General features: G+C 37.5%; 1 protein-coding gene across 2 annotated transcripts in view; it reads left to right on the top strand.

The window, feature by feature from the left end:
• The window catches only part of LOC117963557 (atrial natriuretic peptide receptor 2-like), a 62,923-nt gene that overhangs the window by 1,114 nt on the left and 40,706 nt on the right, over nt 1-21,103 (top strand). For both annotated transcript variants that reach the window (XM_058991611.1, XM_058991622.1), the window contains exons 2-6: nt 8,901-9,100; nt 12,513-12,626; nt 15,154-15,289; nt 19,962-20,056; nt 20,605-20,740. In XM_058991611.1, coding sequence (XP_058847594.1) covers nt 8,901-9,100; nt 12,513-12,626; nt 15,154-15,289; nt 19,962-20,056; nt 20,605-20,740 — 681 coding nt within the window. The remainder of the gene's footprint in view (nt 1-8,900; nt 9,101-12,512; nt 12,627-15,153; nt 15,290-19,961; nt 20,057-20,604; nt 20,741-21,103) is intronic.

The raw sequence follows: 21,103 nt of genomic DNA, 5'->3' as shown, positions 1-21,103 counted from the left end.
CACATTATATATACATACATACATACATACACACACACACACATATACCTATATATATATATATATATATATATATATATATATATATATATATATATATATATATATATATATATATCTCCCTTAATACATACTTACAAATGCCCATAAATATTACTATCCCATAATTTAGGTACCAATTTGTTGAAAGTTGGTATGCAGTTGTTGGGAACCTTACAGTTGTAGAGACTACGTGTATGTAAATATGTTACCCTGGATATGAGATACCTAGTAAATGGAATAGCCAAATGGTGTGCGACACTCTTAAAATAACTGACTGGTATAGTGTTTAGTGGTACTCTATTGATTTTGACCACCTGCTGCCGTTCTGTAGCTTTGTTTCAGATCTCTCTATCCGGTATATATTGATGACAGCTTGATGCGAGAATGGAAGTCGGATTCTAACATGTCAAAACGAAATGTATGCTTTTTAAATGGTCTGGAATTTTCACTCAGACTTTATTTATTATATGGGAGTAACCTTTTGCTCCTCGTGATCGCCGACACATTAATGGCAGGGTTTATTATGCAGCTAATGTAGTCTTACCCCATTAGAGAAAAGGTTTTGCATTTTTGATCAATGACTTCTAAAGATCAATTTGTTGACTCCTACATACCACGTTTTATTTCCGTTATGTTAATTGTATTGTTTTTAGTTTTTACTTTTTTGTTTTAATGGTTTTATGTAACATGTTCGGAAAATATCGATGACAAACGTCGTCGAAAAGGCTAGATAGTTTGGAAGACTGTAATTGTGAACAAACACAATGAATGGATTAAACGAAGGATTTAATCCAGTATCAGTTATTGAAATATTGAAAACTATCCATTATTTTTGGAAATATAAATCGACGAGCTATACAAAGTAAAATCAAACAGTAATAATATTAAACATTATAGATACACGACCAGTACAACTACACCCCATAATAGTAATAAAATAACAAAACCCAGGCGACAATTTACTAAAATCTGATTTGAAAATCTCTTTTAATCGTGGAGAACTGAATCAGTACAAAACAATGGGTTTTTATGTTTACTAATTCAATGAATCCAACGCGGGAAATTACCTTAAAGACCAGGGCTAACTTGGTGTAATGTATGTAATTGAACGAAATATAAAGGATATGGCCACAATGGCATATACAACACTTTGAATTTTACTTATTTCGCTATACTGTAATATACTGTATAACATAAAAAAATCAACGTTTTCTTTGAAACTTTGAATAAGATAATAGCATAGTTTGAGACTGTAATAAACATCATACATATAATTTAACTATTTACTGTGCTGCTAAAACATAAAAAAAAAAAAAATTAAAAAAAAAAAAAAAACCGGCTTCTTGTTTCCACGCTGCAGGTCAAATACCACTCCGAGCTTCTCATTTGTTATATACACCCTTTTTATATAAACATATTTTTAAGTCCTCAGTCTGAACCTACTTTGATGAAAACACTTCAAATGGGGAAATAGAACAAAGCGTTTGGTATTTTTTTCCAGCCACAGAGTAAATAGCCACTTCCTTAGTTTAATAGTTACAGATTTGCACTTATACTCACAGGATCATTTCACAAGCTGCTTCAATAGCTTCCGTGAATGAAAATTAGTACTTCCGTTTGAAAACGAGAACAATCTATTCCAGCAACAATTGCTTCTAAACGACAGGTGAAGGCTTATTGTGAGGAAATGAGTTGAGGGAAATGAGGTGGCGAAGCATATTCGTTTTGCTCTGCTCAATCATAGATTAAACATTTAACATTTAAAAATGCTAATATTCAAATAACTTTGTGTGTGTGTGTGTGTGTGTGTGTGTGTGTGTGTGTGTGTGTGTGTATATATATATATATATATATATATATATATATATGACACACACACACATTTTAAATTTCACAAACATCAACTCACACGATCAACTGTCCTTTAACAAAACAAAATATAATTTTGTCAACTAATTGTAGGATAAATTGAATCTGACGTCCATTATTATAACTAATGTCCCAGCATTGATTCCTTGAATACCTTCATTACATTTAAATATACTGTACTTAATAATTAGTATTTTAGTAATAAAATAAAATGAAACCTAAACTACCCAAGACTGAAGATCTGCTATGTCATTCATAAGGTGTGTTATGTCGATAAACTATCTTATGATGTTGACATAATGATATGAAATATAAAAATCCATAGATAATGGACCATATTCACAAAGTATTTAGCTTGTTGTCGTTAAAAGTCTCAAATCAAATAACTTAAGGTTTTAATTGAAGTGTTCATACGTGCATCTTAGTCAGGAATTGGTAATTCTGTAATATTAAAAATTAATTTTCTGTTTTACTATTGGTGCAAATTTAGCACGGTGGTAAATGCTTTATAAATATGGTCCACTTTATCCTGTGATCTCAACATGCCTGTTTGAAATGTCAGGATATATTTATATGTTTTTGCTATTTGATGTGTTATTTTATTCTGTTGTGTTACACTGCGCAGCTAATGTGGTACTGTAGCTTTAATTAGAAGACCAGCGCACACTGTGACGTTGCTGCCCACTGCTTGTGTTTTCGAATGATCTTCTTCAGCTCGGATTCGGGTTAAGTGAATGTTCTGCAACGCGCTGGGGTCATTCGCAAGGCAACCCCACCCCAAACACGAAAATAATCCCCGATTATCCCAACATTATATATATATATATATATATATACATACATATTTCCATGAATTTAATTGGATGTGCACTTCACTTGGAAGATCTCAAATGTGCAGTTTTGAAAGAAACACATGTTATATAAAACATGTATTTTCATTTTAAAATGTGATATGTGCTACTACATTAGGTTAAAGAATGTTCTCAGTTTGCTTTCCTTATTTGAAGGAAATCTGTTTTACTTCAAAAGTTCCTGGCAGCAATACATGTCATTCAATAGGGGGATGCAGCTGGTTGGTTAATGACAGGGAAGACAGAGTTGAAGGGGTGGGGATTATTTCCATTTCCAAGTGCAGCACTACCTGGAAGCAAGGCTTGTAAATAGAGATCTCTTTTATCAAATGGAGTACTTGTGTGTTTGAGGTGTATATAGAGGAGTGGATATATGGAATTACTTTAGTTAGCTACAGACACTTTAATGAGCCATTGTACATTCAGTTCTAGAAAAAGTGTTTCCTGCTTGATTTTCTTTTAATGCATGTATTCCCAGTTGTTTAATAGCAGAATTGTCACTGCAATGAGTGCACTTTTACATAAATATGACCAACAACTCAATTAGAATTAGCAGGCCATTGTTAAGGAATGCTAGATTAAACAGGCCCTTAGTTTGTCAGCTTTGACATGTCTAGCGTTTCAGAGGCAGTCAGGTCTTTCCGTGATAATAGTAAGAGACTTGCCAAAAGCACAACCAGACATTTTTCCAATTCCTTTATTCTGGCAGCTTTACCACATTCAGAGTGGGTTTGTTTTTTCAAAAGGACAAAGGAATGTATCAATCTGTCAGAAATGTTAACCAGTGTTGTGACACTTGAAATTTGAAAGCTGCAAACCATTTGAAATGTATAATTGCCACGAATCACTGGAATATTTGAGAGCACTGTGCAAGCTACCGTACCAAGATATGATTATTGGTGTGATGACATTAATAAGAAGGTGCATTCAAATATAATTTCTGTGGTTGCTTAGCATCCTCATCTGTTCGGGATGTTCCCAAAGATCAAGGTATTTTCACATGTGCTACAGCTTTTAGGCAGCTGGCAGGTTCATGCTTTCAGATTTGCTTGACTTTGTCTATGGAGGAATGCGAATAGCGCCAAAAATGTGAATAACATGTCCCATAAAAATAGTTTTTCATCAGCCTCTGCTTTTAATTAATTGTATTTGAACTGAAAACAACATATTTGAACTCTATGTTAACTGTATATTTCAGTGTTTTAATGATAAAAAACTGTAACAGTAATTATGGTGCTGACCATGTGCCCATAGTAATTACGTATTCTGGTTTGGTAAGAGAGGTTTGAGTTTAATGTATAATGAGTCTTGCAACACATTTGTATATACAGTAGAGCCTTTCATATCCGATCTTGTAAGATGCGATACCCTGTATTAACTGATGGACCTCTGGCATGTGTTACGTGCTGCTACAAACTGAACAGTACTGATGGAAACTAATCAGTTGTACATTTTATTAGGGGTCTAAAACAGTACATTGAGCTCATAGTGGGCAGGTTGGGTTCAGCTGCAGATAAAACAGTACATTGGGGAATTCAGCTTCACTTTTGTACATGTTGTCACTTCACCTACAGTAACTGCCTGGTTTAACCATATTAAAGAAAAGAAAACAAGGGATTTATATGATTCAAACCAGATTGCTTCGCTGACCTCCGAAGCCAGTTTGTGTTTGTGTGAGCGCTTTCTTGCTTTTTTTCTCTCTCGGGTTAACACAAGCATTTCTTTTTTAATTGTCAGATTACTTTGTCATAGACTGAGAAAGCATCGTAAAACGGTTTTGTAAATGGCCAGATACTGTATTACAGTGCACAGTTTTGCAATAATATTCACTGATTTTCTTTGTATAGTACAGATGTGGCCAAAAGTTTTGCATCACCTAGAATTTTAGGATTGACATACTTAAAAAAAACAATATGAATAATTTAGATATTTTATATAATATGTTATGAAATCAAAGATACCACAAAATGATTTCGCACAAATCTAAGGGAAGCCATAATAGTAATACAGTATGTTAGATTTTGAACTGTCACATTTTTCAATTTTTGGCAGTTTTTCGTATATGGAAAACTACAAAGCGGTATGCAATTCAATATGTTGACATAACATTATTTAGCAGGTTTAATTCGACTTTATGAAGCAAAATTAGTTAATTCTATAGGGTGATGCAAAACTGTTGTCCATAGCTGTATACCGTTCATTATGTACTTTGGTGTTTTAGACACACTAATGTACCTACATTGTTCATTTATTATGCTCCAACATTAATAAAGCAACAAGTAAGTAGCTGAGTTCCAAAAAATATAGCCTTATCCATCCCCACGTGCTGCTACAACTGTTTAAATAATGTACCTGGAATTTCTCTTTTCATTGTTAACATGATGACAACTTTTTACACTTATAACTTTAAAGTCTGTTTCAAAGATCTTTTCAAAATGTCCGCTCTAGTGCACTGGGGTTTGAGATCTGTCCTCTAAATCACTGGCATTTCTGTTCCATACCACATCATGGATCGTTATTGCTGTGTTTCCTGTTTGACAATGTGGACATTAATCCTTACACTATCAGTGCACTGGAGGACTTTAAAGTTAAAATTGTAAAATCTTGTCAGGATGTTAACAGTGAAAAGAAAAATTCCAGGTACATTATTTAAACAGTTGTAGCAGCACCTGGGGATGTGTAACGCTGTATTTTTCAGAACCCCGCTACTTACTCTTTAAGTACTATGTACCTCATGTATGAATACTGAAAAGCTGTCATTTTATAAATGTGATGATGCAGTTGTAATCTAGGCATGGCATGCCATGAGCAGAATGCCCTTTTTCAGAGATAGAAATAATGCATTGCAGGTGTCAGTACCATGAAACATGAGGTCATAGAGCATGTGGAATTGCTTTTCATAACATGTTAATTCAGTTTCATCAGCAAAAACAGACACGTGGCTCCCAAGTTTAGCCTTAGTAAGATAAAAAAAAAAAAAGAAAATAGGTCACCATGACCTACATTTACAAAATGTGGAAAGTCATATTAACTCATTCAAAGGTCATTGTGTGTGATCTCATACTATTAAAATCATCTTGAGGTATGTCTATACCAAGTTACATCAACACTGTGTGTGCGGTTATGATATGCTGTATATACTGTATATGATGTATAGTTTAAAGTGCCTCCTCTGTATTCAGGGATATTCATTAATGGATCTGAGTCAGTGTCAAATGACGTTCAGTCCAGCTTTGATTGGCAGCATGCTGTCTAATGGAGCTCTTTGTTTTTTGGCAAGACCTTGATATGCTTCCCAAGTTGATCTATCTGACACTTAATCAATTACAGTCTGCACTGTCAGCAATTACCTACTGTAACTTTCCATATATATTATTTTTATATTACTGTCAGCCTGCTCTCATTTTGTAAGGCAACTAATGCTCACTTCTTATTGTAACAATTACATTTTTGTAATAATCCAGACCTGTATCCCAAACTATACTAAATAATATGCCTTCCCCACTGACCCCAACAAAAAATATATACTGTAGGCTTTCTGGGGCAAGATTGCTCGCCTTTAACGTCTTCACCTCTGGAGGCTTTTTGGGTTTAAAACCAACACAATTAGGAGGCTGTGTGGTCCAGTGGTTAAATGAAAAGGGCTTGTAACCAGGAGGTCCCCGGTTCAAATCCTGGCTCAGCCACTCTTATTGTGTGACCCTGAGCAGGTCACTTAATCTCCTTGTGCTCCACCTTTCTGGTGAGACATTGTTGTAAGTGACTCCGATGCATAGTTCACACACCCTAGTCTCTGTAAGTCGGTTTGGATAAAGGCGTCTGCTAAATAAACAAATACTTTATACAACTGAAATTAGTTTCAGGTCTCAGGTGGATGTTAATCCACCAGACACCATGCAAAACAGTGGAAATCTGTTATTTGTAAACCATTAGGAGCAGTCTCTTCATATGAAAGAGCCAGGACAGAATGGCAAGGGTGGTTACAGTGCAAGTGTCTTCAGGGGTTAATTTGTAAACAGAAAGCTACCAGATCTCATAATTAAGGAAGAAGGATAGCATTTTTGTTTCTAGGCATAACGTAGTGACCCTGATTTACAGCAGCTCTCATAAGTTCTCATCTGCTTGTTGGTTTCCTGTCTTATTGTCGGTGTCGGTAGCTGCATGCCGACCTTTGCCTAGCCGTGTTTTAACATATCATCACGTTTGAACAATACCAGTAGCGGGCCCACCAATCTGATGAACACGACCGACAAGCTCTATTTATTTTGGCATTTTGCTGTTTGGGTTGTGGGAAAAACAAGTCATCTTCTTACTCATTGATGTTGCATCCTAGAATATATGGTTACAGAACACTTTTGTCATTCAATTAATGGAACAGGAAACCTTTTTTATTGTACGTTTTATGGACACAGAGTTCTATTTTGCAACAAAAAAACACCTTTTTTTTCCAAAGGTTCATCATTTGAAAACCGTTTAATTCTCGCTTGTCAGACAAAAAGGTATGGGATCTGGAATCCAGTGTGACCCGACACAAATAAACCCCTGAGTGTAGTCAATCCCTATCATGAGTACTACAAATATATCGTGGCCATAAAACAGAGATAGAAATGCCTTAAAAGGAACACTTGTATTTCTTTTTTTCTTTTCTTTTTGGGCATAAATCACAACCATGTCTGACTAGAAACGTTTTTTCGCCAACAAAAGGTCAAAATATTTTTTTAGCGAGCCATTACAGTTTTAATAGGAGGTAATTTAGTCTTAAGGCCTGCCCACAAAAATAGAAAACGATTACCCAGTAATGCAGTGTTCTTGGACTGAACAATCATGGTACAGCAGTTAGAATATATCTGTCTGGTGATTTTTTTTTTAATTAGGTTCATTTTAGTTAAACCTTAAATTGTTGGAGGTTTCCATGTATTTACCTGTGCCAAGAAGGATCTCGTTTTCTGCAAAACGCTGTGTTTGTATTATATTAGTTAGATTGAAAACAGATCTATTTGAACAATAAAACCTGAACATTAGTCAAATTGTTGGCTTTACATTGGTAAAATGCCAATGAAGTTTTCATGTTTGAGTGCTTTTTTATAATTAAGAATGCATTTTATCTTAAGACTTGCACTCCATGTATTATATAAATTTTCCCCATCATTTTCCTTGCAGACTTTCATTTTGTAAAATGCACTGTGGAACAGTAAACTGCAAAAACCTATACAGTAGATAAAGCATTTTTTTTAAAAAGTACTTGCATCATTACAATCATATCATAATCATGTGGATCCCTATATCATCAAATATTGCTTTCATATACTTTTATTTATTTACTGCAACATGCCCATAAAAGTTATCTATCCTGGTAAAGTGTAACTGTGGTGCATATTACAGAAAAATAAAAAAAATACTGGTATGCATTGAACTTGATGCATTATTACATTTATGGCATATTTAAGTTGTTGCATTGGCCTTAAATGCCCAGGAAAATACATTTTTGTCTTGTCTGGTATTAATTACGGCATTTTAACCCAGTTAAAAAAAAAAAACACAAACACAAGACTTTTTGTTAACCAGTACCATAAATAAAAAGGAATTGAAATGATTTGCCATGTTGGTTAATCAACACCATTTTGTTGTCTATAGCTTTCTGGTGTACGTGTGTGTGGTTAATTTACAATTTGGCAGAGCTGTTGAACCAAGATATGCACAAGCCATGCTTTTAAAACTCTTGCAATTCAGCACATATACAAGAGTTTATAGTTGGGATTATAATAACGTCACATCAGGAAAGAGTGAAATATGATACACAAATTAAATTGCTGTGTGTTCTCCCACATTACACGGGATAGCTTTGCATTACACTAATGTTGATTTGTGTCTTCACCAAACATAAATGAATGTAAATGTAAATGTACTTATCTAGATTCAGATATTAGCATCCCATATTCTGGTAAAAAATACATTATTAATGTGCTTTATACATTTTTAAGTAAGACAATTTAATGGTATAGAAGTTAGTTTTTTATGCAGATGGTAATGTTTAACATTCTCTCTCTCTCTCTCTCTCTCTCTCTCTCTCTCTCTCTCTCTCTCTCTCTCTCTCTCTCTCTCTCTCTCTCTCTCTCTCTCTCTCTCTCTCCCCCCAAGTTATTTATATCTGTGGGCCTTTGGATACCTTCCTGAAGATAATGTACCAGTTTCACACAGAAGGGCTGTCTACAGAAGACTATGCCATTTTCTATGTGGATGTCTTTGCAGAAAGTCTCAAAGCTGATGCATTCAGGGGGCCCAACAAGCCTTGGCAGAACACAGAGGACCAGTGGCACAACCCATTGGAGGTGTTTAAGGTACAGAACCTCTCATGAGTCGTTTTTAATATGTTGCTTAGATTTTGTACACATGCCTTCTATAATTGCATTTTTTAATAGAAAACTGAAAATATTGTTAAACAACCTATACAGAGCATGCATAAAATTATATAAAATAAATAAATAATGCTGTACAACCCTGACCTCTGACAAACCTTGCCAGAACAGTTAAGCCATACAGTACATGTGACTGCAGAAATTTGCCTGGGAAAACCTAGCTCTAACATTGAAATGAACATGTAAAACAGTTATTCTGCAGTGACAGCCGGAAGTGACACTTGCAATTCTGCCTCAGCTCATTCTAGAAGAGCCGTTAGTTCAAATAAACACAATGACCATCAAAAAGTCATTTTAAGTGTTTATAGTTACTGTCATAAAAACAACCATTTTCAAGAAAATGTATTATTGTTACCAAAAAAAAAAAAAAACATTTGTGTTCTGCCTGCTTTTATTCCTTGTTATTTTCTCTTGCAAGACTGCCAAATAAAATATAAAACAAAAACTTTAATTCTTGGTAAAATCTTCGACCATAATATAATATCAATATATGACATTTTTTTTTACATTTTGTAGATATACGGGTGTGGCGTGGTGGCCTCCTAGCCCAGATGGTAACAGCAGGGGCAGAGACTCAGACACAGAAAGCTGCATATTTAAATGCGCTAATGCACTATTTATTCAAACAAAATAAACACAAACAAAACGGTATAAATACAAACAAAAACACACAAATAAGAGTGTGTTTTTGGCACAAGAGCCAAAACAAAAGGTTGACAAAGACTCACGAACAAAGCAGACAGCACAGCGCCACACCTCTATCACCAACATCAATCCTAATCCTTTCTAATTACCACCCGTGAATACCTATTTTATACACCTGTGGCTGAAGCCTAATTAATCACTTAATCATTTATTCACTTGTTGGCTCCAGCCACATTCCCACGTGTTTTGACAGGGAGAAATTTAACCCCCTCTTTGCCAACCCAATATTCCCCACACCAACACACACATACATGCACAGGCAGGGCTTTCACCCTGCCACCCTGCCACCCTGCCACACTGCCATACCAGGTTGTTTTCATTTCACAGCTATTTGTGTTACTATTCCATTGTATCTTGTATCTTCTGTGTTCAAATATAAAACAGTGTGAAATTACTTTTTTTCAGCTTCACCAACAGTAGCATTTGCATACAGTATTTATCTTAGTCAACACTGATTGAATTGAAGTGCAGCAACCACCAGAGTCGTAAAGCTGATTTACTGTAGGCAAAGCAAAATATATTATGTATTGATGTCAAAAACAATAGTACTTGAACTGACTAAAGGTCTTTCCTAGATAATCTATACAAAGATGTGCTGCAGCTTGGTTCTAGCAGTTAAATGTGGTGTTTGTCAGCTTGGACATAAAATAGAGACAGTAGGAAAACCCCTCTGTGCTTGTTTGAAGTCTCATTAAACGAATTACAGCTGCCACGCGGGGCAATGGATTCGTATAGACATCTGCTGGAATGCTATTCCACTTACCTGTCAGAGCAGTGCATACAGGTGCCAGGGATGTTGGTACCTGCAGGTGCTGACAAGTTCAGTCCTCCAGTCCTCCACTGGCTTGAGAGCAAGGGTCATGGCAGGTTTATGAGTTCTTGTTCTTTGAACCACTCATAAATCATGTTGGTGTTTTGGTGAAACACAAACTGTCCATCCAATGAAGTATTGTGGGCTGTAATGTTCAGAAATGCATGGGCTTTAACACTAAATCGCATCCCAATCATTATTCAAAGGCGCCATGTTGCATTCTGCAACAAGACATTTCTTTTGGTATATGTCTGCAAATAATTACCCTGCATTATAGGTTATGTGGATTGTTTTGCTGGATATGAGTTGCTCATACTTTATTCAAGGAATTAGTCAGTGTTTCTAATGTCTCATATGTTACAATTTTGTGAAGATGTCATTTCCCAGACTTTTAAGAATCGCTTCTCACTGTATTCTGACCACAGTTGTGTCTTTGGAGATTTACCACTCGCAGAAGGCATAGCCCTTGATGTCACAACCACTGAGTCCCACGCCCTTTACCTCTTCCAGTGTTGTATGTAAGCAACTACCAGTCAGATTACCTTCCACGTGACTTATGACATGATGATGCTGTTTTACATTATTTCCAGATTGGACTTCACCAACACTTTTCAGGGGATGTTACTAATAAAGCAGCTAGACTGTAAATGGTGTGTAGAATATTGACGTGCTATTGAAAGTAGAAAGTATAGTGTGCCAGCTTATAACTACTGAACTTTAGAGATGGTGAGGATAAGTTTAGTAACAGAGTAACTGAACCCCCATCTAAAACAGTGGAGAAAGTGCTACATATTTAATATGTAATAAACACTAATAAGGGATATTAACCTCTTTATTGGGACTTTATTTTAATGTTTTTGCAAAATTTACAAGAAAATAGCCTCTGTAAAACATGTGTTCATTTCTAAGAAAGTATTACAGCTGTGACCTGTCGGCAGCATTCAGAGGGCCAGCTTTAGTGTTGATCAGGCACCGTCTGCAAATTACAAGCTGATGTAAAACATACTATAGCTAATTTTAATACATTCTGTTTCAATCAGAAGTACAAATGTAACCTTAAATGGAATGCTATTTTGATGCTCTTCTGCTGGTCCCTTACCCATAGTCAGAAATGATCATGGCATCAGAATGGAATGATTATTGACTTCAGAAATGGAACAGAAAAGGGCACTTTATGGTATATTTGGTACTGAAGTTTGGGTTTGTGCACACCCTCATAGTTGTCCGTTGCAGTTTAGGATTTCTCTGAAAGATGTTCATTGCATAAGTTTATTGCTGTTTCCATCATTTACCAGGCTTCTGGGAGTAAGCCCGGTTTATAATGATCTAAGCAGAAACAGTAATCGATAATTATATAAAACACACATAGTAGGGCATTAAACTGGTAAGAAATTAAATAGTCTGAAAATAATATACTCTTCAAGCCACAACTAATTTGTAATAATGGTTTCAAAATGATTTTCTATGTATTTCTGTAGGTTGTTATTTAATAAATGGGTGCTGAAAGTATCCTCTCGGTAAATGTTTACTGTACATTGTTATAATTGTACAGGAAACCCCTAAAGAACAATACACACTACATGAACCACGTACAGAAGTTACGCCGCAGGTACTGTTTACTAATATTTACATGTACTGTATTTAGCGCACAATTGTATGATTGTGAAGATAGACCCCATACATAACAGTTATTTTTGTCTTCATATACTCTTATATAATGTATACAATAATGTAACACAAGTGTTACTACAGTGTAGCTATGGTATAGTTAATGTATGTTTAAAAAGTCTGATTTCTTTTTTTTCTCTTTTCTTTCAGACAGTATTTGTGATAACATACAGGGAACCAAACAACCAGGAATACTTAGACTTTCAGAAGAAACTTCATGCCAGAGCAAAACAAGATTACAATGTGAGCCTGGAGTACTCTCTGGTAAGAAACAATGAAATAAAGAAATGATTTAAAAAAAAAAAAAAAAAAAATCCTACTCCGGGAACCTTGTGCATCTAATTCTCGTAAAGCTTTGTGGCTGAAAACCCGACACCAGTTTACAGTAAATGCACCACAGCTTTGTATTTAAATAAAGCAGCATAAAAACTTTTTATTGAAGCTTTGAGATAGCACTGGGGATTATTCCTGTAATGTTTCCATGTGACTTAAAATGCTAGACATGCCAAATAGAACACCAGATATTGATTTTAGGACAATTTGTTGATATGATTTCATTTGATTTTCTCTTTTGGGATTCTGTCTTTGTTGTCTTCCTGAAATATTGCAAAAAGAGTGTCAGCTGTCCTTGAAAATGTAATTATCTTAGATTTTTAATTAAAGCTTGTAGTAATTGTTAATTGTGCAGCAGGATTTAGCAGCTTCGCTACAGGAGTGTAAACGTTGTCTTTTCCATCTGTTGTTCATCTGTTATTTCAGTGGGTAGGGGCTGGGATTTTGAATTTGAAAACACAGTGACACAGCTCTGTGATAAGAGCCTCTGACAGAACATGAGAGAGTTGAACCACATATAATAATGACGCCTTCCTCCTCATTTTACCTTAAAGCTGCTTTTAAAACACACATGTGTATTAAATTGAAGGTTCAAGGGTTGCAATATATGGCAAAAAGGATTTGAAATACTTACACTTGGGATAATAAAGGTATCTCTTTTTTAAATGTGCTGTTTCTTTAAGAGTGGACCACAGCTGTTTCAGCAGTATGATAACATCTCTGCTTGAGGAAATTAATCTAGAACAGCTGATTGTAATTATAAATATTAGCTCCATTATGCAGCTGAAGTACATCTAACAATAGAAGCACATCAGTATGCAAAATAACTTCACTGCTGAAGAACAGGACAACCTAGAAAATCTGCAAAAGATGCTCTAAAAACTAATATAGCATAACTCATCCAGTCCCTTTACAACAAGAGCTAAATTACTACCCTGTAACTACCCCACCACCTCCTACAAAAGGTAGATTGTGAAAGGATGGGCATGGGTACTGGAATACAATTCTAAATTCTAATAGCCCTAATACCCTATTTACACCACTAAATAAAAAACAGTTCAGCAGTTGTTGAAACCACGTGATTGCCATTCACTTTATTCACAATCGTTAGATGGTGTGAATAGTGTATATGTTAAGGGCAAAACCCGGTGGTCTGGCGAGTCTATTATTATTATTATTATTTATTTCTTAGCAGACGCCCTTATCCAGGGCGACTTACAATTGTTACAAGATATCACATTATACATTATTTCACATTATACAGATATCACATTATTTTACATACAATTACCCATTTAACAGTTGGGTTTTTACTGGAGCAATCTAGGTAAAGTACCTTGCTCAAGGGTACAACAGCAGTGTCCCCCACTGGGGATTGAACCCACAACCCTCCGGTCAAGAGTCCAGAGCCCTAACCACTACTCCACACTGCTGCCCTTCTGTCTAGTTTTGCCAGGGCCAATATAATTTCGCCAAGGGCTTCTGGACAAATGCTGAAGTTACCACTTTTTTTTTTGGCACTCGCTGAATCTAGATTAGCCCAGAACTTGAAAAAGACGACTGGGCGAAACACGTTTTTTCAACAGCTTTCACTGAAAATCAGGGTTAGCCTGGGCCATTCTAGTTTCGCCCAACGCTTCAAAATCAATGCTGGGCAAATCTGGTTCACCCATGCCATTAATATGGGCGAGTCTAGTTTCGTCCAAAGCTTCAACATCGATGCTGGGCCAATCTAATTTTGCATTTCTACACTGTCCCCTGCCAGCTTCCAAGTGCATGCCGGGGTATCTGCCTCGACTCCACTTCTGACAACAATGTAGCGACTGTGTGCTGGGTTTCCAGCGGCGGTGCAGAAAAGGCAGAACACCAGGGCTGGGTTTAATAGTGGTTAAAAATACTCTCTTTATTAGCTCTCTCTCAAAAAGTTAAAAGTCAAAAAGTCTCACTCCTCCATACGCGCAGGCAAACTCAAAGTTTTTGAAGTTCAGACTGCAAGTTTTTTTATTTCTTTTGTAGTATATTTTGTAATTAATTTTCTGTTAAGTCATTGAATTGCCGTTCAGCAGTTTTGTCATTCAGCCATTTTATCTTGTTGTTGGAGTGGAGGTGGAGGGCCTTCCTTTAAAAAAGTGGCGGGACTGACAGTGATGTGAACCAGTCACATGACAGATGGAGACTATTGCCTGGTGGCAATAGTTTAATCTACTTTTCCTCCTATGTAGAGGTTTTAACCAATCACAGGCCAGAATTTCCAACCACTGACTCCAACCTAGAGATTAAGGTTATTAACTCATAGCAAACCAAACAATACTGTCCCATTCCTATACCTATAATAAACTACCTCCACCCCATCTACAGTGCATACTATTCCTTTCATGTAAGAAAGTAGTTCATTATTACAAGCTAAAGGGAGTCAAGGGTTTTATATGAGCATTTTACTTCTTGTGTTTCATTGCAGGTGGATTTTATAGCAGGCTGTTTCTATGATGGAGTCATGCTGTATGCTAAGGCTCTTAACGAGACTTTAGCAGAAGGGGGATCCCAGAAGGACGGCATACAGATTACACAGAGAATGCGAAACCAGAAGTTCTGGGGTAAGTTCTAATTTTACAGTGGTTTTAACCTGATATGTCATCCATATACATAATACTGTACGTGTTACATGTACGTTGATATGTAATATACACAGCTGTTCTAATTGATTAAACTGAATTTACTGTACTGTAAAGCCTGTATGATAGCAAAAACCTGTAGGTTTTCTTCAGTACTTTTCTTGAATCTGTAAATAAGAACATAAAAGCATAAGAAAGTTTACAAACGAGAGGAAGCCATTCAGCCCATCTTGCTCGTTTGGTTGTTATTATTATTATTATTATTATTTACTTCTTAGCAGACGCCCTTATCCAGGGCGACTTACAATTGTTACAAGATATCACATTATTTTTACATACAATTACCCATTTATACAGTTGGGTTTTTTACTGGAGCAATCTAGGTAAAGTACCTTGCTCAAGGGTACAGCAGCAGTGTCCCCCACCTGGGATTGAACCCACAACCCTCCGGTCAAGAGTCCAGAGCCCTAACCACTACTCCACACTGCTGCCCATTGTTAGTAGCTTATTGATCCCAGAATCTCATCAAGCAGCTTCTTGAAGGATCCTAGGGTGTCAGCTTCAACAACATTACTGGGGAGTTGATTCCAGACCCTCACAATTCTCTGTGTAAAAAAGTGCCTTCTATTTGCTTTGCAGCCAAAACTACAACGGTTGGACAATACTCTTGTTTGACATCATCTGCTCTTGCCAAAAATGAAATTAGTAAACCAGCAGACATGAGTAGGGGTCACCACCCCTTAACAAAAAGTAACTCCCAGCAATATTTCTCACAGAAATGTGTTTCTAATATGCTAGAACTCAGCACCTATAACATAAAGTATGATTGCAGTGGTTTGTGTGCTGGGCCACCACATCAGCTTTCCGAGTATGTGTTTCCTGCAGCTGTATCTCCCGGGGTTTTTTACAGCCTGTAATGAGTTACAGTACATGTTAAAAGACGCTGATCTCGTAGTCAATAAAAGATAATGGAATTGGATTTTGGAAATGTACAGTTTATGATACAAAAGTGTTTGCTGTGCAATATTTTCTAATGGGAGGTTTAAATACAAATGGAAAAATGTAGTCCAGGTTGAAAATTCATAAATATTTTAAACAGTGTGTTGAAGATAGAACCGCATTAGTGTGTGGGTGGGAGCCAATTTCCTCCCTGCTATTTCTCAATTTTAGCTAAACCCATGGTATTTGTTAGCATATGAATCAGTCTGTTTTGGAAAAAAGTAGAGCAAGCTGTGAAAAAACCAAGGGCTTCATCATCTCCAGGGCCTAATGGAGTTCCGTACAGAGTGCTTCAGGAGTACTACGAATCCTGTGGAAATTGATGAAAGTGGTATGAGAAAAACAGGTTGTACCAAGAGCATGGCGCTGAGCAGGTGGAGTCTTTATACCTAAAGAAAAAGATTCTACAAGCATCAGTCAGTTTTGCCCTATGTCCCTATTAAACATTATTGCTCAGAGATTGTCAGTTTACCTATTAAAGAACTGCTTCATTGACACTTCAGTACAAAAAGCGGGCATTCCAGTTTTCCCAGGATGCTTAGAACACATCAATGCGATCTGGCAACAAATTCAATCAACTAAACAGGAGAGGAAGGAGCTCCATGTGACATTCCTGGATTTGGCTAATGCATATGGTTCAGTGCCACATGAACTTCTTTGGGCAGCATTTGATTTTTTCAGTGTACCGATGACAATAACAAATTTAGTAAAAGCATACTTTGGAGATTTGCAATTTAGTTTTTCAACTTCAGAATTCAGCACTACATGGCAAAGGCTAGAAGTTGGAATAATGGCAGGATGCACCATTTCTCCACTGGCTTTTACCATGGCAATGGAAGTAATCATTAGGGCATCAAAATGGGTAGTGGGAGGAGAGCGCTTGGCTTCTGGAATGCAACTACCACCAATTCGAGCATACATGGATGACATGACAACCATGACTACAACAGTAACCTGCACTAATTGGTTATTGTGCAAATTAACCAATAACATTGAATGGGCACAAATGCAATTCAAGCCCACTAAAGCAAGGAGCATTTCTATAATTAAATGTAAAGTAGCAGATAAAATGTTCTACATTAATGGTGAGGCAATACCAACAGTGTCTGAGAAGCCAGTGAAAAGTCTTGGGAGATGGTACGACGGGGATCTCAAGGACACAGTTTGCGTGGGAAAAGTTAGACAACAAGCAGTGGAAGGGTTGAAGAGCATAGACAGCAGCGCTTTACCAGGCAAACTAAAACTCTGGTGCTTTCAGTTTGGTCCACTGCCAAGGCTGCTGTGGCCACTGACTATGTACGAGGTTTCTTTGACAACAGTAGAGAAGCAGGAAGCTTTAATCAGTTTATACATCAGGAAATGGTTGGGAGTTCCATGGTGCCTCAGCAGAGTGGGACGTTATGGTAAAGGAATACTGCAGCTACCAGTCTCCGCTCTAACCGAGGAGTTTAAGTGCGCCAAGGTCTGACTGGAAATGACATTAGTAGAGTCACGAGACAAATGTGTAAGGGAGGCAGCACCTGTGTTGAAAACTGGAAGTGGGCAGCAAAGAAAGCCGTGGAAGATGCAAAGTCTTCCCTTCGAATCGGTGATATCATGGGGCAAGTTCAGCATAGAAGAGGGGGTCTTGGTCTCAGTTCAGCTCCTCCTACATGGCACAAGGCAGCCTGGTGGTCTGGATCGGCACGCCTTGTTCACCTGGTAGAGTTAACATGTGCCATGGGAGGAAGCTGTAGATGAGGCGTATGAGAGGAAGAAACTGCGGTATACTCAACTAGCCGCTGAAGCGGAACAGCGAGGATGGAGAGTCCGGGTTTACCCAGTGGAGGTGGGTTGTCGAGGATTTGCAGCACACTCTACAACCCGGTTTCTCAGAGACGTCGGATTCAGTGGTCAAGAGTTGCGTCGCACAGAGAAGAACTTATCTGAAGCAGCAGAGAGGAGCAGCAACTGGCTGTGGTTGAGACGGAAAGATTCTGGTTGGGGATCTCAAGCACAATAGAAAGAAAGAAACGCTGATGTACGGGTAAGTAAGCTGGGCTGAGTTGAGTGGGGGACGGAGGGGGGTGATGCTGGGACAGGAGAATCACCGTTGAGCCCTCTTGAGGTGTCGTGGGCTAGTCGATGAAACACTGAGGATGGAAGGTGCCCACTTAAAGACCCCAGAGATGTACCCTACTTAGCTCAATGCAGACGGTTGTCATGCTGATGCGCTGGGGAGACCGCACTGTGGTTGATCCCCGGAGCCAGCATCACAGCCGTTGTGTGTACTGATGCGCTAGGGAGGCAAAATAAGCTGATCCCTGGAGCCAGCATTACACTTCAGCCATCAACACCAGGTAGAAGGATGTCTATATCATCATATGGAAGGAAACTCAAATGGATGGAGACACACATGGATCACATTAGTTTACTGTAAATCTGCGTCTTAGTTGGTGCATATCTTGGCGAGAGCCGAGTTCAAATCAGCATGAAGTTTTAACATCTACTCTCATGTAATGGAAATCGTACACTAGACAGTTTGTATAGGGCAGGGGTAGGCCACTCTGGTCTTGGTTCTAATCTGGGTTTCATAGTGGTCATGGGGTTACTTCAGTTTAATAATAAAGGACATGGTTGGAAATGCTAGCCCAGATACACTGTGGTGCTCTTGTGTGGCTTTCAGACCATTCCAAACCATTACCCAGTTCCATCCAGATCCTAAAGTATTCAATTGAACACCAAGGCCCGTTAAACATAGACCTGGTTAGAACAAGGCTGTGGATTGCTTAGTTCAATAATTATGGACATGGCTAGAACAAGATCTGGGCTGGAGGGATTAAAAGAACCACAAGTGAGGACGCTGCTTACTAGCTGCACAGTAGACCATGCTCCTCCCTGCTAGTCTGAAGTCTCTGGTGTGGGCTGTGTAGGGCTGTGTGGGTGTGCAGGTATGTGATATTGATATTGAAGCCAAATCACTCAGTGAGCATTATGTTTTCTTTTCAGCCCTCACTGATATAAGCAGAGACATCTATTTTTAATCTTCAGTCCCCGCAGAAGTGTAGGTGAGCACTGGTTTATTGAAGTGAGCATAGCAGCCTGACATCAATTTCAAACACTCGGTGTGTTTACACTTCTGCTGTGATCAACAACATAGAAATATATGGGGAACGTGCCAGGCCAAAGATCCCAGTGAAAGAAATTCTTTGAAAGAACCTTTGTGGTGATTCTTGGGCTGAGTTAAATGCAGCTTTGATTTGAAAATGGACCACTTAATGTTTTTAAGTTAAAAAAGGGTATGTTGGTTAAGGAAGCGTATTGTAAAAAATAAAACACAGATTGTTGTTGATATATGAGTTGTATACAATTATGGGGGAAACATAAAATGTAAGTGTTGGTTATGAGCCCCATTCCTACAGGATTGTGACTTACAGATACAGAGTATGCCTGGTGGCACTAATCTTAGACTAACTAATCGTACCATAGTTAAGGTGCTGTACTGTAGTCCAAGACGAAGTGCTAATTGTAAGTGTAATCTATCTATTTGTCTGACTACAGAATATTTTGAAAAATAAGTTCAATTTGTTGTCTGTCATTCTTAATGAAAAACATACCTCACAAATAGACACACATTTAAATGTGATTCTTTTTTGTCTAATTTTGTACCTTACAGGTGTCACAGGTCTAGTGAGCACAGACAACAACAATGACAGAGAGACTGATTTCAATCTGTGGGCAATGGCAGATCACAAGACCGGAGAGTACAGGGTGAGTTTTATTTAAGGGTTATTGCCAACATTATACTGTATGTCATATGCATTTTGCCTCACATGATAACATATTAAAGTATTTGTTTTAATAAATGTATACAAGGGTTACTTGCTATTAAATATATCTTTAAAAAAAGTATACATTCATATAAATGTCATACTTTCTCATAAAGTAAGCATATATTCTGTTTACATATGAGGAATAATGCTTTGGGTTACATGTTTTGTATAACATGCACCTCGTGTATAATAGCCACACCATGTATAATCTGCACAGCTTGTGTATAACCCTATTATAACTCTATAGAATGTGCAGTTCATATATAATGTTCACTCAACTTGAAGAGAAAATAAATAAATAAATAAAACCATTGTGTGTTATATTTGGAATATTATGGTAGAATGCTCCCCTCACACTGTGTGCCTGTGCACATTGAATGGAATAGTACCGGTACCAGTGTTCTATGGATTTGAATTGTATGGAATCGATTCTTTCATTTCATTAAAGAGAGTGTTCTACAGCAGTTCCTTTTTATTTCAATGCAGATAGTTGCTCATTTTAATGGAACAAATAAACAAATTATCTGGGCATTGAACGAAAGAATCCAGTGGCCAAAAGGGTACCCTCCACTGGATAACCCTCCTTGCGTATTTGACACAGATGACCCCTCCTGCAAAGAAGGTTTGTATGGCACTTTGTTTTTCTTTTCATTGGAAATGTAGTGTAGCAATGTGAGCATCAGAACAAATCCTACACAGTAAGCATGTGAGTAATATCTTTTTAACCTGACTGTGCAACCACCAAAGAATGAAAGGACGGTAAGAAAGCTGATTATTTAAGGTACTAAATAAGAAAACAAGAATAAAACAGTAAAATACAGACATTTCCTGGTAGGGAGGGCTTAGTTCTGCAGGGGAATCCACGGTTCACTGCGCATCAGCGACCCCGGTGGCCGATAGGGCACCTGTGGTTCTGCAGTGGAGCCGCCAGATCTGTGTTGTCCTCCGGCACTATAGGTCTGGTGGCCTCGGTGTGGACCCGCAG

The sequence above is a fragment of the Acipenser ruthenus genome, chromosome 2, assembly GCF_902713425.1.
Source record: "Acipenser ruthenus chromosome 2, fAciRut3.2 maternal haplotype, whole genome shotgun sequence".
Classification (NCBI taxonomy): domain Eukaryota; kingdom Metazoa; phylum Chordata; class Actinopteri; order Acipenseriformes; family Acipenseridae; genus Acipenser; species Acipenser ruthenus.
Note: the sequence above shows the minus strand (reverse complement) of the source record. Positions and strands in the feature narration are given on the sequence as shown.